Raw genomic sequence first — 15730 nt, forward strand, 5'->3', positions numbered from 1 at the left:
ACAGAATCAGCTTTGTTCTAAGAATTTGTTAATAGATTGTTCTTGAGGACTGTTGGACAGCAACTTTTATAAATGGCTAACAGCATGGTCTTTCTTTAAAGATGTTATTGTCCAAAATATTTAAAAGCTGCCAGATTGACCATTCCAATGTATAAGACTGTAAGGTAGAAAGAATGAACCAAATAAATAAAGTGAAAAATATGACAGGCACAGCTAGTATGACAAATGAAGAAGGGAGAGGCGGGGAGAAAGGAAGGAAGATGCAGAGAGTCAGGCAATTGTTTCAAAAAGATGGAATCCGAACCTTTTCTCTTTGCTGCAGTAAAGACTGAAACCACAGTAGACCCAAGAACACAGTAGATGTTAAGAATGGTTATGAGGTCAGGTCCCTTTCATAAATACGTTGTTTGATTTCCCCCAAACTATAGCTATCAGCTATCAAAATAAATCTCACAAAGAACGTTTTTCCACATAAATAGAATATTGTATTCAAAGAACAAATGAGATTTTTTGCTTTAATCTTGACTCCCCCACTTCACCCCTCACCCCCGAAATGAAACTGTAATCCAAAAAGGATGAGGTCAGCAACTTCCCTAGCTAGCAGCTGTGTCTTGGGCCAGCTGCAGTTTTCAGGTCATCTTTGAAAGTAGCCCCATTAGATATCCCTTTGTGTAGCTGAAGGTTTTGCTTGCTGTGACTTTAACCTGCTGCTCTAGCAGGAGTCATAGGTCCAAGAAATATCCTAGATCACCCACTGGCTCTTTCTGGATAAGTTCGGTCCCATCAAGAAGTATTGATGGAATTTCTATGGAACTAGAGAGTTTCTGTACTAATGAGAGCCATCTTGCTTGAATTCAAATACTGTCTGTTTTATTTCACCTAATCCCTCACAGTTTCCAAGCACTGGTCAGGACTTCCTGCTCATTGCTTCTTTGGCCTGGAGACATGATGTAAAGCTAGGAATCATTGGCATATTGGTGTTATTGAAGCATACTAACGTTAACGAAGCCAAACCAACAGTTGACCTCTCCCGGTAATTTCATGTAGTTGTTAAATAAGATAGAAGAGAATGAATACCCATGAAGGAATTGGTTTGATATTTCCTTCCCCAATAATACTAAGCAGATATCTTCATTTCAAAAGCAACATATCTTCATTCCAAAAGCAACTCTACAAAGCAGTATTTCCAGTTCCCAGCCTGTATAGACAATTCAGAACAATACCATGGGCATTTGTATTGAATGTGTAAGATGAAATAGACATGAATTGGTATATCATAATGTTCTTAGAGATGACCACTGTAAAATAGTGTGTATGTTTTTGTGTGTACTCAGGCACATATCTGTGCATGTACATTATACACACGAATGCAGCTAGGTCTTTTCCTGCCAAAGTGGTACCCATTTATCTACTTACAATATCTGGGGGGGGGGGCAAAAACTAATCCCATCCTGTCTCAGGGCTCAACCCTACAGAAACCTTTGTCCCACAAAATCCTCAGCTGTCCAGAGCACATGTGAATGATCTCCCCCATCGTCTTCAGGTGGAGAAGTTCCAAGGAACTGGTCTTCTCACTGGTTCCTTGATCTCTGCTTCAGTCATTGGCCCTGCTTTCATGGTACCGTCTTCAGTTTGCCATACCTTTCCTAGAAGCTCCTGAAAAACATTTTCTTTAAACATGATTATTTGTCATCAGTACCTTATTTGTTTTCTTGTTGTTTTACATGAGAATTTTTGCCATAGAGGACTAGAAAAGAGACACAAAATAACATTTCTGAATGTTGATGTGTGTTCAATTTTAGGAGTCTTTCCTATAAATATAGCCCTAAGACGTGAGACCCCATCTTCTTTGCATTTTTGGAAAAATGGAGACCTTGTCTGCAAAAGACTCTAGCAAACTTACAACTCTTCAGCTTTCCCTTCTCCATGCTGTGCTTCTTTAAAAAGCTCTTGACAGCACATTCATATTGATATGGCTGACAATACATCAGGAATAACATAAACAAACAACTGCAACATTTTTCATGACTTTTGCATCAAAGACTAGTTTTTATATTTAAGATTCTTCTAACAACTTTATTTTGAATAAGCCATAATGTAAAATTAGCTGTTTAAAAAAATTGTCTTCAAATTGTCTATCTTCACTATTTCATTCAGTGTTTAAATCCTGTTGACCTTTTCATCACATTTCTATCTAAATTTTGTTCATAGATATTTTTTAAAAATTATCTTCTGATATAACTCTGTCCTGAAGTTTATCTAACCAAAGTACTCCCATAGATTAATCTATTACATATGTTTCCTCTGTCCACAGTGTACTATAGCACTGAGTAAACTCAAGCGATGTTATCAAATTATCATTCATATGTAAATTAATCATCTGATGCAAAAGAGGAGTCTAGTGGCTCAGACATGGGTGAATTCTCTTGAGAAGAATCCAGTAAAGAACAGGAAGTGAACAGAGACATCTAGAGCATTCTTCATATATATTCCAACAAATTAGGCAGGCAGTGGGACTGGAATTAGGTTTTGGGATGTGTTCTGCTGCTTTTGGGGGGGTGTTCTTGGTGTTTTAGGCTGTTGTTTTTTTTTGCTGACATTATTATATTGATTTGGTTCTCTAAATCAAGTTTTACTTTGAAGGACTAGTGCAAATTAAGAATAGAAAATCTTTTGAAGTTGTACAACAGCCTTTCAGCTTACCAACAAACCCATAAATCCAGATATCACCTTCATATCAAGTTTCTGACTTTGCATAGAGGAATTACTTTTATTTAAGTAAACGTTTCAATGTTACGAGTTAAATCAAGCAGCTGCTTTAGTTAGACAGTTTCATTTAAGTAGAGGCCCAGACGCAGGGAGAGATGGAAACCTTATTGGTTGTAGTATTTGGTACCAATTTATTGCCTTTTTCATTTTTTTTAATTCCTTCTTTTTTTTCCATTGCCTAACAAGCTGCAACAGCTATTTCTTCTCTTTGGGTCTGGAAAGGTAGATAGATTTGAAGAATGGTTTCTTTTTTTTTCAGTGAGCAAAAATTTTAAGGTATTTTTTTCCATAATTCATACCATAGCTTTGCCACCATATTATGCTATTTGGAAGATCACATTGAGTGCATATGTTCTGCACATGGAGAATCGAATTCTCTCTTGGTGAGCCCTTTGAGATAGTTCAGAAAAGAAACCAAAACCATGAGTACTACTAATTCTACCTTTCTTGTAGGATTACAGTAATATAATCTTGGAAGTCTGAAAGCACTTTTTTCCTTTCCTGTCTTTCCTTTCCAGAGAACTAGGGAAGGTCTCTTCTGAGATGCTTTCTTCACCACCATTCCTTCTGCAAGCTGAGATATCTCTTGTCAGACTTGGCTGCGGCTTTTCTTCCTGTCTCCCAAGGCTATTATAGCATGTCTCTTCTTAAATAAAACTGTAAGAAATTAGGAAATGTATCTGTTGAGGTTGCAATAAATATCACATTTACTCTGTAGACCCTGAAGATTAGTCTCAGTAGCCAAGTCAAACAATCTGTTTCCAAACAATGAAATGTACATTGAAAATGAGCATCATCTTCCACTCTCAAAAATGTTTTCATAATAAAAAGCTTTCTTCAACTTTTCCAGATATTTATACATCAGAATAGCATATTTTTTCATATGAGTCCTTAGTCTATCTAAAAAAATTGTTGGCTATTTATGGATTTGCATTGTTAGTTCTGTCCATATGACTTCTACTGCATATCTGGAAGCAGGTAATGATTGATCTTAAAACACATAACTGATATTACAACTTAAAACATGTAACAGTATATTTTATGTAGATCCAAAGGAATACAATTTGATAATACAGTATTTCAGAATATTCTCAGTTTCTGTGTCTTTAGTAGTCCATTTTTACTAAAAAGAGTTTTAACACTTGGATCTTAAATCAAGAAGCATGGATTTTTGAATATATCCAGATACACTAATTATTCTGAAGGAATTATATTAGATGATTCATAAATTTAATCATATGGAAGAGAGTGTTTGGGAATTTCTTTGTCAGTTATGCTAAAAGAATCTCATTTCTTCATTGCTACCATGAAGTGTTGGTAACTTGGTGTCCTATAGATTCATGTATTTGTTGGATGCCCCAATATCTGTGGTTTTCCTTTTTAAATCAATGCATAAACATCTTCTACTTCCACTGTTAACAAATGCTTTATCGTCTGAGAGATAATATTTCAACATGCTCTGCTTCTGAGTGTTGAATAATTGCCATAATCTGAAACTGAGGTTTGTCTACTCTATGTTAAAGTTTGGGAGCTGGCCAGAAGAGAAAACAGATAGTTAGCATTGGGTTTTGAGGTTTGCAAATCTTAGTTGCTCATAGAACTGTTAGCAATTTTATGGGGAAAATATGTTCAACAATTTTAAAGAAGAGAGATTTGACTTGGATGAATTATATTTTCAGTTGTATTATAGTTATAATTATAGTTCCATTCTCAACGGCTCAAGGTTGACTCAGCCTTCCATCCTTCCGAGTTGGGTAAAATGAAAATCCAGATTGTTGGGAGCAATAACTGACTCTATAAACTGCTTAGACAGGGCTGTAAAGCACTATGAAGAGGTATATAAATCTTAAGTGCTATTGCTATTCCACTAGTGACATATTGTTGCAGCTAGCAACATAATTTGGCAATACAATTATACATTTTTGGCCTGCAGATAAAATTTAATTCATCTTTTCTATCGACTTGTGATAATCTTGTGAGGTTTTTTCCATGGATGATCTTCCTTTTATTTATTTGCCAGGAAAGTGAGGGTGTAGACAGACAAGACTGCTTGAGTGTGCTGCAGTAGTGGTTCTTCCTTCATCCCATCTTTGCCTTTCCCAATCTTTCCCAGTATTTCACCAGAACTGTTGTTTCACGTTGCTGTCTGCAATGTTACATTAACGAGGAAGACTTCAGGGGTGTCTGTGGTTCTATCCTACTGAAATCATCCGGCTTTAGGGAGAGGCTTGACAAATAAATTTGTCTCTGAGTAAAACATCTTCCACGTCTACCTTTCTTTTACTGGTTTTAGATTTAGATTTTGTCCTGTTTCTGATTTCTTCAGCCTAACTTTTCCTGGTATTTTTCTCCTTTAGCAATCTACTCTTCCTTGCAATTTATTTTGAACTGTATCAGATATTCTGTCGATGGTCCAGCGAGGTCCAAGATGGTTCAAGAACTGATAGATAAATAAGGTGGCTCCGTCCACTGCCTTTAATCAAACCATAGAGATAAGCAAAATGGAATAGAGTTCCAGCATAAATATAAAACTTTTCAATTCAACCTTCACTTCATATTTTTGCTTTGAGCGAGAAAGAGCTATTCAAATCTTCTGAATATGCATAGGAGAGTTACTTTAATGTATTTGAGAATGAGTTAGTACAGTTTTGCTGAAACTAAGAATATTGGCTTTGTAATTAAAATTTTGTAATGTAACTTTTCTCTACATTTTAATGAAGATAGGGCATAAAAGATTTATTATCAGTGATTACAAATTAAAACCCAATAGTGAATAGACATACGTGTAATAAAGAAGTGCTGCCTGTAATTTATAATAGTATCAACATATGTTATTTTAGACTAACCATGTTATTTCAACAGGGATAAATTGACCATTTGCAATATTTTTGTTCCATCATGCTATAACTCTGGTGAATGGCAGATATTGTTTCATAATCACATATTTTCTCTCTTCTTCCTCTTTATCATTCTTCAATTCCTTAGGTAGAAGAGTTGATGATGGCTATGGAGAAAGTAAAACAAGAACTGGAATCTATGAAAGCAAAGCTGTCCTCTACTCAGCAGTCTCTGGCTGAAAAGGAAACCCATTTAACTAACTTGCGGGCTGAACGGAGGAAGCATTTGGAGGAGGTGCTAGAGATGAAGTATGCCTTTGTTTCTCTTAATATTTCATTCTGACTTTTCCTTTAAGGATGATTGGTTAATGTTGTTGATAAAAAACTTACTTAAATATCTCTTGATTTCAATTGTAATGACAATTTTTTATAAGTGGAGTTATGTATAAAAATAGAAGATATCCTGATAGAAGTATATATATTTTTTCCTCCTGGCACCACATGTATTCTTATACGTAAGACAGCTTTATTTGAATTAGTCCTTATCTGAAATTTGAAATTACAATAGGTTTTGTGTGTGTGTGTGTAGAGTTTATATACATAGTTTTTATGGAGAAATGATAATAGTAAAACAAAAAAGAATGGAAAGAATAAAAAGGAAAAGAAAAAGGAATACAATGAAAGAGAAAATAAATATATAAAGAAGTGACTTCCAATGTTCATCATAAGTATAAACAAATGTAGCAATCTTCACTGCCTCTAAGATTGCAATTATTTATTTCTTCATCCCAATATGCCAACTGTCATCTATAAACAAATCCATAAATCATCTTCTTTTTAGTCTTCTGGGTTAGCAGAAGTTCCATTCAGGTTTTCCAGAAGTAAGATATCTTGTTTTAACTTTAACCAAATAAACCACCTTTATATCCCTTCCTTTAACTCTTAATAGTCTTAATCTTTGGTTCATTCAAATATCATTGTCCAATTTCCTATTTATCAATGGCATCTCTCTTGCCTGGATTAAATTTCTGCATGTTCATTCTCATACAGATTATTTTTAAACATAATGAATTAGTCAGGGATGCTGTTCACACCCTTGGAATTAGCTGGTAAGGAACAATAGAGTTGGGTATCATGGTATGGAGATTTGTATACCACTCTACAATGCTTTACAGCACTCTCTGAGTGATTTACATCAGCATACAGCCCTCATTTTACCAATCTCGGACGTATAGAAGGCTGACTCAACCATAAGGTGGTCAGGATACTGATAATACCCATTCGAAATCTTAAATCAAACTCCATTAGTTTTACATAGATATTAAATAATATGGGGAGAAGATAGAATGGGATACAAATGGGATATCTTTAAAAATCACAATTGCATTTTTCCCATCTAAATGTATTTTTTTAACTTCATACCATAACGTAGTTATTTTGAAACACTATACAATTCAAATTAGTCAAATAACACCCAAACATTTAACTTCTTTTTACTTTAAAACTATTTTTGTTTTCATCAGATTGTCTTGATCTTGTATAGTCATTTTTACCAACATCTTTGCTTTACGTTTATTAATCTTAAAACTTGTTTGTGCGCAAAATCTTTCAATTTTTTTTCATCTAAGACTCAATCTGTATCAGAGGGTCTTGTAAAATCAAATCCAAATCATCAACAAAGGCTCTAAATTTCAATGTCTAATTTTTAATTTTTAGATCCACTTATCCAGATAACCTTATCCTGTCCCCTTCTGGAAATCACAGGGTTTAGTCAAATCACCATTAAACACCATTTTAGATAGATAGGATAGGATAGGATAGGATAGGATAGGATAGAATAGAATAGAATAGAATAGAATAGAATAGAATAGAATAGAACAGTAGGTAGGTAGATAATTATATGATTCCTTGAATAAAATTCTTATCAAAGTCCATATTTTTCAGTGCTTCAAAGAGAAATTGCCAATTCAAATTGTCCATAATTTTCTCAGCATCTGAGATTAGTGCAGCTTGTTTTAATATTCCGCGTACTTTATACTCTCCATTTAATACGCTGTTTGTTCCATGTGTGGTCAACAAAAAACAAATTCTAAAAAATGTGACTAGCAGTTATGTTATAGAGATACTTTTTTTAACATGAATGTATTTCATTATGTTTTAAATTCCAAGATCCCTGAGAATAATCCTTTAGAAAAAATGTGCTATGCTATCTAAATGAGCCATGACAGTCTTGGAAGGAAGACCAACTGCTGAAAACAGTACCAGGTGGTGATTTAAGGGACTTGTTCCAGTCAACAATTGCTCAAGACGTTAATGATGTTGGAAAAGGAGATTCTTTCTGCTGTTCATTTCTTAAGATTTTGCTACTACCGTACTCTTGTTTCCATTCTGTTTTGAGAGTAAACTCTTCTTACTACTGCCACTCTGCCTGAGTTTGTTTACAGAGGGGGTGATATGAATAGTAGATGGTGCTGTAAAAAATTGGTTCTCATTCTAAGGCAACCCCAGAAAAAGCTAGCACATCAATCCCAGTTGCAGGTTGTAGAGAATAAAACCTGTCTTATATTGTTTTAATTGAGTTAAAAGCTAAATATTTATAGTGAAATGGAGGACCTCACTCAGGAAGCTTTTTAATCAGAACAGATGTCTGAATTCCAGTCAGCTATATACAACTTTGGAGTCATTTTTCCTCTTGTATTATTAGATTATAAAATGCTTATAGCAATGGGGGCGTGTGGGGAATCTCATGTGCTTTTGGAATTGCTACATTTGGTGGCTGTTGTTGGAAGTCTCAGAGGTATGTGATGGATGAACAGAAGTTTTCTTTGTGGTAATTTTTGCAAGGAAAAAAAAGAGCTTTGGATAGGTGTTACTTGTCGGGAAGACATCAACTAACTAAACAATAAGGTAGTGCCAAGAACCAGATTTGAAGACTGTAAAACTGTGGTTCATAGCATCTGTGGGTGTGTCCGTAGACCTTGTCAGAATCATCTGAAAGCAGCTGCATCTTCTCCTGGCCTCCCACAACTGCCTTCCTTTTGCATTCAAATTGCTATGCAGCCCTGTACTGTATGTCTGTGTTAGATATTTTTGTTCATTTCTAAATACAGTAGTTGTCTTCTCTAGCGGCTTGATCATAATGTGAAATTCTTACTCTGCTTCATAGGTGGCAAGGAGAGGGTTGGAGGAGTACTGAAAAAAAGAATTTGTTGGCAAATTCTATTTTCATGCATCCAAGTGGAATAGCCTCAGTAAAGCAAAGCATTGGAGGAGGGATGATGCAATTATATTGTTCCTGCTCAGATATGTAAAGTTTAGTCCTCCTGAGCAAATTAATGTCCTACTATTTTTCTTGTTTCCTTCACCTATTTTCTGTGTGTGTTCGTATAGCAGAAGAAGGCCTGGACAGGAGGTCAGCTATGACAAGAGGTTTCTCAGATGGAGCCATATTTTCCAAGAGGCAAAGCAGATGTGTTTTATTTCATTTTTTACTGAGGTTATTAGTTCAGTAAAAAAAGAAACAGACCCTGAGCAATAATGAATGAAGCAATAATAAATGAATATTTTTAATTTCCAGGATACCCCTTTCTGAGGGGTTTGTTATTTTGATGCTAGGTTTAGATGGGAATCAGAATTGTCCAAGAAAGACTGAATAGTGACCTAGATAGGTCACTCCATCACTGGATACAGTGATGAAATCAAAGTTACTCTACTATTTATATACTGTAAATTGATAACTCGTTTTTGCAAGTTATCTCCAGGTATAGTTCCTTCCCAATCTGTTTTATTCATGGAAATGTATTTAGGATGCAAATCTAGTTTTTCAGAAATAAATACAGGATACAGTTAAACTAGCAATGGAATTGCTATGTGGGTTTTATATACCACTTGTAAATATTTCTATCCCTACCGCTGAACTTTTAAAGCAGACACGGTCCCAGTTTCCAAGTCTCTCATAAGCCTTTGAGTCAACATACAACATCATCAAGAGGCAAATGGTATTCCCATGCTTGGCCATGTGCAACTTTTCTCTAGTGCTGGGAACATTTATAACCTTAATTCATTAGTTTATCTGCTGTGTGACTCTTGTACTCAGTTGTCTTCCTTGTTAACATGATCTCACACTTGGAGATCAAGGAAATGGCCCTATGAATTAGCAGAATTTCTGAGATTTCATGCCAGTACATCATGGTCCACTTTAATTCCTAAAGTTAATTTTGTTCCAGATGTTTGTTTGAATTCATGGTTAGCTATGATTACTACCAATTTAGGATATGAAAAACAGTGAAATATTCTCCCAGCTAACGTACATTTGAATTGATCAATCTTTAGATGACCTCACAAATTATGTGCCTCAGTATTTTTTTGGAAATTAGATGCAGATTTACCCTTTAGTCCTGTATATGGAAAAATCACACAGACAACAATCTAATTCAGTGTTTTCAAACCAAGCAATTTTCAGATGTATGAATTTCCAGTCCCAGAATATTGTGGCTGGTATGCTGGCCTGGGAATTCTGGGAGACAAAGTCCACACATCTGAAAGTTGTCCAGTATGAAAAATACTCACCTAATTCCATGCAGTTTTTGGATTTTGGACCTGCTGTCATTTTCTTTATGTAAGTGCCCTGAACAATAACATGGTGATGCCCATTTGACAACACTTCATTTTCATTTACAATATTCCCGGTTTTTAGTATCAACTGAAGATTTTCTTTTAATCCTAGATTTTGAATATTTGTTGGTATGTCAGTAACAGTTATAGATGAATTACTGTTCCAGCTATTTTGCATAATATTTAACAATCAGATGCTTTCTTTATTTTAATTTCTTCTATTCCAGCTTTGAAATTATTACAGTGAAAATTGAGTTGTACATTTCCTAAATAAGTAAAAATGGTTCATTTAAAGAAACTGTCTGGCTAATGCCAGCAAAAAAGTATAAAACACAAAACGACGCATGTTCAGAGCCAAGGCATTTGACTTTGAACTCTTCAGTAACTTTCCATAGAATATGGATTAATTTCTTCTGGCTGATCCAAAGACCATAGATCAGAAAAACATTCCTACTGTAGGCCAGCTTTCCATTTAGGTTATGTGTGAACTTTAAGTGCCAGGATCAAAGTTTGCCACTGCTGGTTGCTGTAATCTGGCCCGCTAGCCGCCGCTCCAGCATTTCAGTGTAGCTGATGAACTACAACCGGTTGTGCTGTGGTTTGTTGTATCTGTCATCCAAACATGGGATTCTGCGGAGTTTTTAATGTGTGTTTGGAACAAGCCTGGGAGATGTGCCTGGTTGCAGGAGGGGATCGCATTTGTGGTTGTAGCCACACAGACCACCAAACTGCATTCCTACATTGAGAAGCAATAATATTCCAGCTTCTGGAGCACAAACTCAGTGTTGCTACCAATTTCAGGTGATACTAATAAAGGCAAATATTTGTAAACGCAGGGTTGAAATGAGGGGTCCTTGGTGCCCTCTGAGCTTGCTTGTTTTCTTGCAGAGGTTTCATTAACCAAATTAGGTAATATCATCAGTGCTACTAAGGAGTGCAATTGGCTGTCAGTTTAAATTCTAGAGGCTTGCCTGTCAGTGTTGGTGGGAGTGGTCTTAGAGATGTTTTGATTGGTCTGTTTGCTGTTGGCTTCTTTATTAGTTTTTTGATTGGAGTATTGTTGATTGCTGGTCTAATGTTAACCTTGGAATTAATCTATGCTGATCTGGGTGTTGATTGCTGGTGGAGAGGTGGTTGGGTCTTTTTGTTCCTTTTTTGGACCAGATGACTTTTGCATAGTCTATAGATCTTGTTAACGTCCATGTGTCTATTTATGGTTGATTTGTCAGAGTGCCAAGCTTCTAGAAATTCACTAGCATTTTTTGGACTTGGCTTGGCCTAGGATGGTCACATTTTCCCAATTTAACCAAACTATGGTTACATCTGTCTATATGTTGTGAAATAAAATTTCAGGTGAAGTAGCAGAGTGGGCATACAGCATAGCATAACTCATGATTGATGTTTTAAGTTAATTTGAAATATCAATGGATATGTGCTGCCAACCCTCTATTAATGAACCTCTGCCTTTGGTCTCAGTAGAAACCGATTTATTTTCATAAATATTATGAATTTTTAGGTCATTCACAGTTTGTTCTTCTAAAAGTGCTTCCAATCCAGGTTTCAAATTTTCTCTCTTTTGCTTGAGAACCTTTGATTGGTTCTGGCATCTTTATCTACTTTGAGTTTTTAAGAGAACTGAGAGACAGATGTTTTAAATACATACATAAAAATTGCCAGAATTGTTTCCAACTCTTTTGCAAAATCTTATAGTAAAACGCTGCAAATGCAGATTGTGTTACTTATTCCTGGTTTTTTTTGTAGACACTTTCACAAAAGAGATTTAAATGCAGTATTATTTTTGTTTGTTTTATGAAGTCTGAAAATTTATGCATAGACCTTCAGATATCCTTCAGAGACCCTAGCAAATGCCAAGCCTTACTCTGGCTACTAAAGTGCATGAGCAGAATCAGTATTATAAAAAACGATTCTGTATTTCATTACAGCAAATAGATGCTTTTGAAAATCACTCTTAGCAAAGAGCTAGGCTTTTATCTTCCCTGTTTTGTTTTCCTCTGTGCAACAACTGAATGATTACTATGAAGCTTTCCTTACATCACATTCCTTAAATTACTGACAGTTTCCTTCAGACCCCTTTCAAAAGAGATTTTGCACAATATGCAGCAGCCTGAAAGATAAACTAGCTTAACTTTTTGAAAAATTCTTATGTTTACTTGTGGTCCAATTTAATCAGAAGGAAAAATTGCAAATCACCTTGGACTTTTGGCTGCATTTTTTGAGGAAGTACAACATGAGCCATGGTGGTGCAGTGGTTAGAGTGTAGTACTGCAGGCTACTTCTGCTATCAGCTGCCAGCAGTTGGACAGTTCAATTCTCACAGGCTCAAGGTTGACTCAGCCTTCCGTCCTTCCGAGGTGTGTAAAATGAGGACCCATATTGTTGTAATATGCTGACTCTGTCACATCAAACTAGTGCACATTTATGTAAGGTCCCCACAGCAGTTCCATATATTCCACACTCAGATGTCTTCACTCACAACTAAAATGGTCATAATACTTTAGGACTTCCATAGGCTTCGTGTAATTTTACCAGAGCCATAGGTTTTGTTTTCTTTTTATTAAAGAAAAACCACCTGTTCCTCAGGGTGTCATTCCCTTTCTCATAAATGTTCATAGCACTTACTAGTATACATAAATTGGTAGTGTGCTACATATTTCATTAAGTATAGACCCTGCACTATTTAACAGAATTTCCAAATAAAATTATCTGTGTTAAGGCTCCTCATTATTGATTTAATATAGAATTACGGTAAATACTAGCTTTTAGTAATTGCCAATTCTATCCCGGAGATGTAGTCTAGTTAAAAGTGGAAAGAAAGAAATCTCAAAGTTTGTTTTACACATATAGTTTGTTTTGCATTTTTTTTAAATGAGCAAAGTTTCAAGAAAAGGGGAAATGAAAAACCACATCATATGCCATATTAAAATTAACTTGCAATCTGTTTTGAGTCATATATAAAGTCTAGAAATAATTTTCTATTTGATATCTATTTTTTCCTTAGATTTTTTAAAAGATATGGTACAGTAGTTGATACAGATTTTTTCTTTTATAGGAATCTACAGAAATGTTCAATAGAATTTTTTAAATAAAGGATTATCTTTACAAAGTTAAAATTTAACATGTTTGGATATATTTATTTACAACTGAGTATCCCACATCCAATCACTAGGCCTGGGGTAGAGTAGAAGGCAAAAAAGAAATGAGAAAAAAGCCATGAAATTAGTCCCAATCATCCTCTGGTCAAAAAGCTCATTGAATTAAAACAACCCTTTGGCCAACTCTAACTTTATGGTCAACATGTTCCATTGCATGGTAGAAATATTTAACAGATATTGATATAAATTTTAAAAGGAAGATAAAAACTAATCCAAATTATTATAAAATAACTAAAACAAAAATCAAAGAGGAAACTACAAATGCAATAAAAAAAGAAAAAGAAAAAATAGAAAAGAAAGAATAAAAGATACAAAGTATCTTCTAAAACTTCTTTTCAGTCTTTATAAGTAGTTATAAATGCATCTCATATTCTGTGATTACAACAAAACTCTCACTGTAATATATCCTATTCATCAATACCATAATTGTTTTCTGTTTTACACATATAGATGTTTTACACCAAGATAAATTCCTTGTGTGTCCAATCACACTTGGCCAATAAAGTATTCTATTCTAGTCCACAACAGGTTTTCAGTTGTCAAATAAACATAGATCTGGTCTTTTTTTCTGACCAAAGAAGCCAATTTAGCCTTCTCAGCAAGTACTACAATCTTCACCGAACATTCCTCCATTGTGAGAATTGCTGAGTCTTTCTATCTTTGCACATTCAATATATCTGGCTGCAGTTATCATATACAAAAACGAAGAAGTTGCATTATTTTTTTCCAACTATTTATCAGTCACAAAACAAAGATCTTTCGTCTTAATTGTATGTTACTCTTTAAAATCCTCTGAATTAGACATATAAAAAACATTTAATTTTCATAAAAAAATTGACAAACTGAATAACAAAAACAGAGAAAGCTAAATTGATCAGACAAGATCATAATGAAAATAGGTGAGGCTCCGGAGCCAGGGGGAGGCCATTTTTGCCTCCCAGAGGCTCAAGGAAAGCCTCCAGAGCATGGGGAGGGCGAAAATGCCCCCCCCCACCATGGTGCAGGAGGCCACACCTACCCAGCAACTGGGCAGAGAACCAGTTGCTGAAATTTTTGAAGTCCACCTCTGTATTTATGCCATATATTTATAATGAAAGAAATGTGAAATAATTATGAAAGCTTTCATTTCTGCTTATCAGCTACATAATTAAATAAGCCTTTACATAAAAAAATGATCTCTGGAAAAGCTGCAAAATAGTTTTATCTTGATACAATTTTAAAGTATCTTGAATACTTTGCCTTCATTCTGAAAATAATAATCTCATCTAGGAAATATGATGGAAATTTTGCAGGCAAAAAAAAAATCACTCACTCATGCTTTCATTCAATATTGAAGATCTTGACTGAGGATATTTGTGCTTCCTGTTCTATACGTTTACAAGCCTAAGTAAAATTTTCAAAATGAATATGTGTTTAATGTACTCATCACCATCTGTTTGCCTTGTCTTCAAAGAGGTGGTCTAAAGGGCTGAGTTAGAATTAAAGGCTGCAGAAAGAGAATAGTTTAACCACTGGCATCTTCACAAACTGCACACAAAATGTGCTAATTTGGAGGTCTTGGCTTTGGAAATGTAGAGCTGGTTTAGGGTATAATTTCATAGCCTTCATGTCAAATGAGGCATGAAACAAACTGGCATAAAATGTTAATGCCGCCAAAGCAGCTCATTCTGTATTTTCTGCAGACAAGTTGTCAATGAATGGCACAGCTTCAAAAACATTGGAATAATTCAGAACCAGTCAAGCAATATTCAATCCCTTTTTGAGTTGCAAGGCAGAATAAATGGCTCAGTATCAAACTAAAAGTATCATAAAATCTTGTAGCTGTATTTAAATATTTGCCCACAAATAACAGAGCCCCGAATCTCCATATATGGTTAATTAAGTAGCACTACATATATGGCTTAGATATTTCACAGTACGATAATGTTGACCACTATAGTTTACCATTCCTTTGCAACATGGAATGTTTAAAGTAATACATCATTTGTGTAGAAAAGTTAGATTTACAGTCAGCGTATTTTGAAAACCTTTCTTGGCTGATAATTTGTTCTTCCTTAAGAGAACAGTGTCTGATAATTCCACTAGAATACTTGTAGCTCACTTAATAGAAGTTGGCCGCATATTGTTATTCTAAAAATGTAAACCTGAAATATGAAAGCCATTTAAAGAAGAGACTCATAGATTTTTTAAAAAATCTGCTTTTGGGCACTATTTCCATCACCACCCTGATCTTGATCCCCTCATCACTCAAAGAAAATAATTGTATTTTGAAAAAATCCCATCTATTCTCTTCCAATACAGTATGTTTAGAAATGAGATCTGACCATAGCCTATACT

The 15730-nt window shown here is 34.9% G+C and overlaps 1 protein-coding gene across 10 annotated transcripts in view; it reads left to right on the top strand.

Moving 5' to 3' along the window:
- ERC1 (ELKS/RAB6-interacting/CAST family member 1) overlaps nt 1-15730 on the top strand; it is a 140653-nt gene that overhangs the window by 72958 nt on the left and 51965 nt on the right. For all 10 annotated transcript variants that reach the window (XM_087935049.1, XM_087935046.1, XM_087935048.1 and 7 more), the window contains one exon: nt 5755-5915. In XM_087935049.1, coding sequence (XP_087791175.1) covers nt 5755-5915 — 161 coding nt within the window. The remainder of the gene's footprint in view (nt 1-5754; nt 5916-15730) is intronic.

This window comes from Pseudonaja textilis, chromosome 5, assembly GCF_049901715.1.
Source record: "Pseudonaja textilis isolate UNSWEBS1 chromosome 5, rPseTex1.2, whole genome shotgun sequence".
Classification (NCBI taxonomy): Eukaryota; Metazoa; Chordata; class Lepidosauria; order Squamata; family Elapidae; genus Pseudonaja; species Pseudonaja textilis.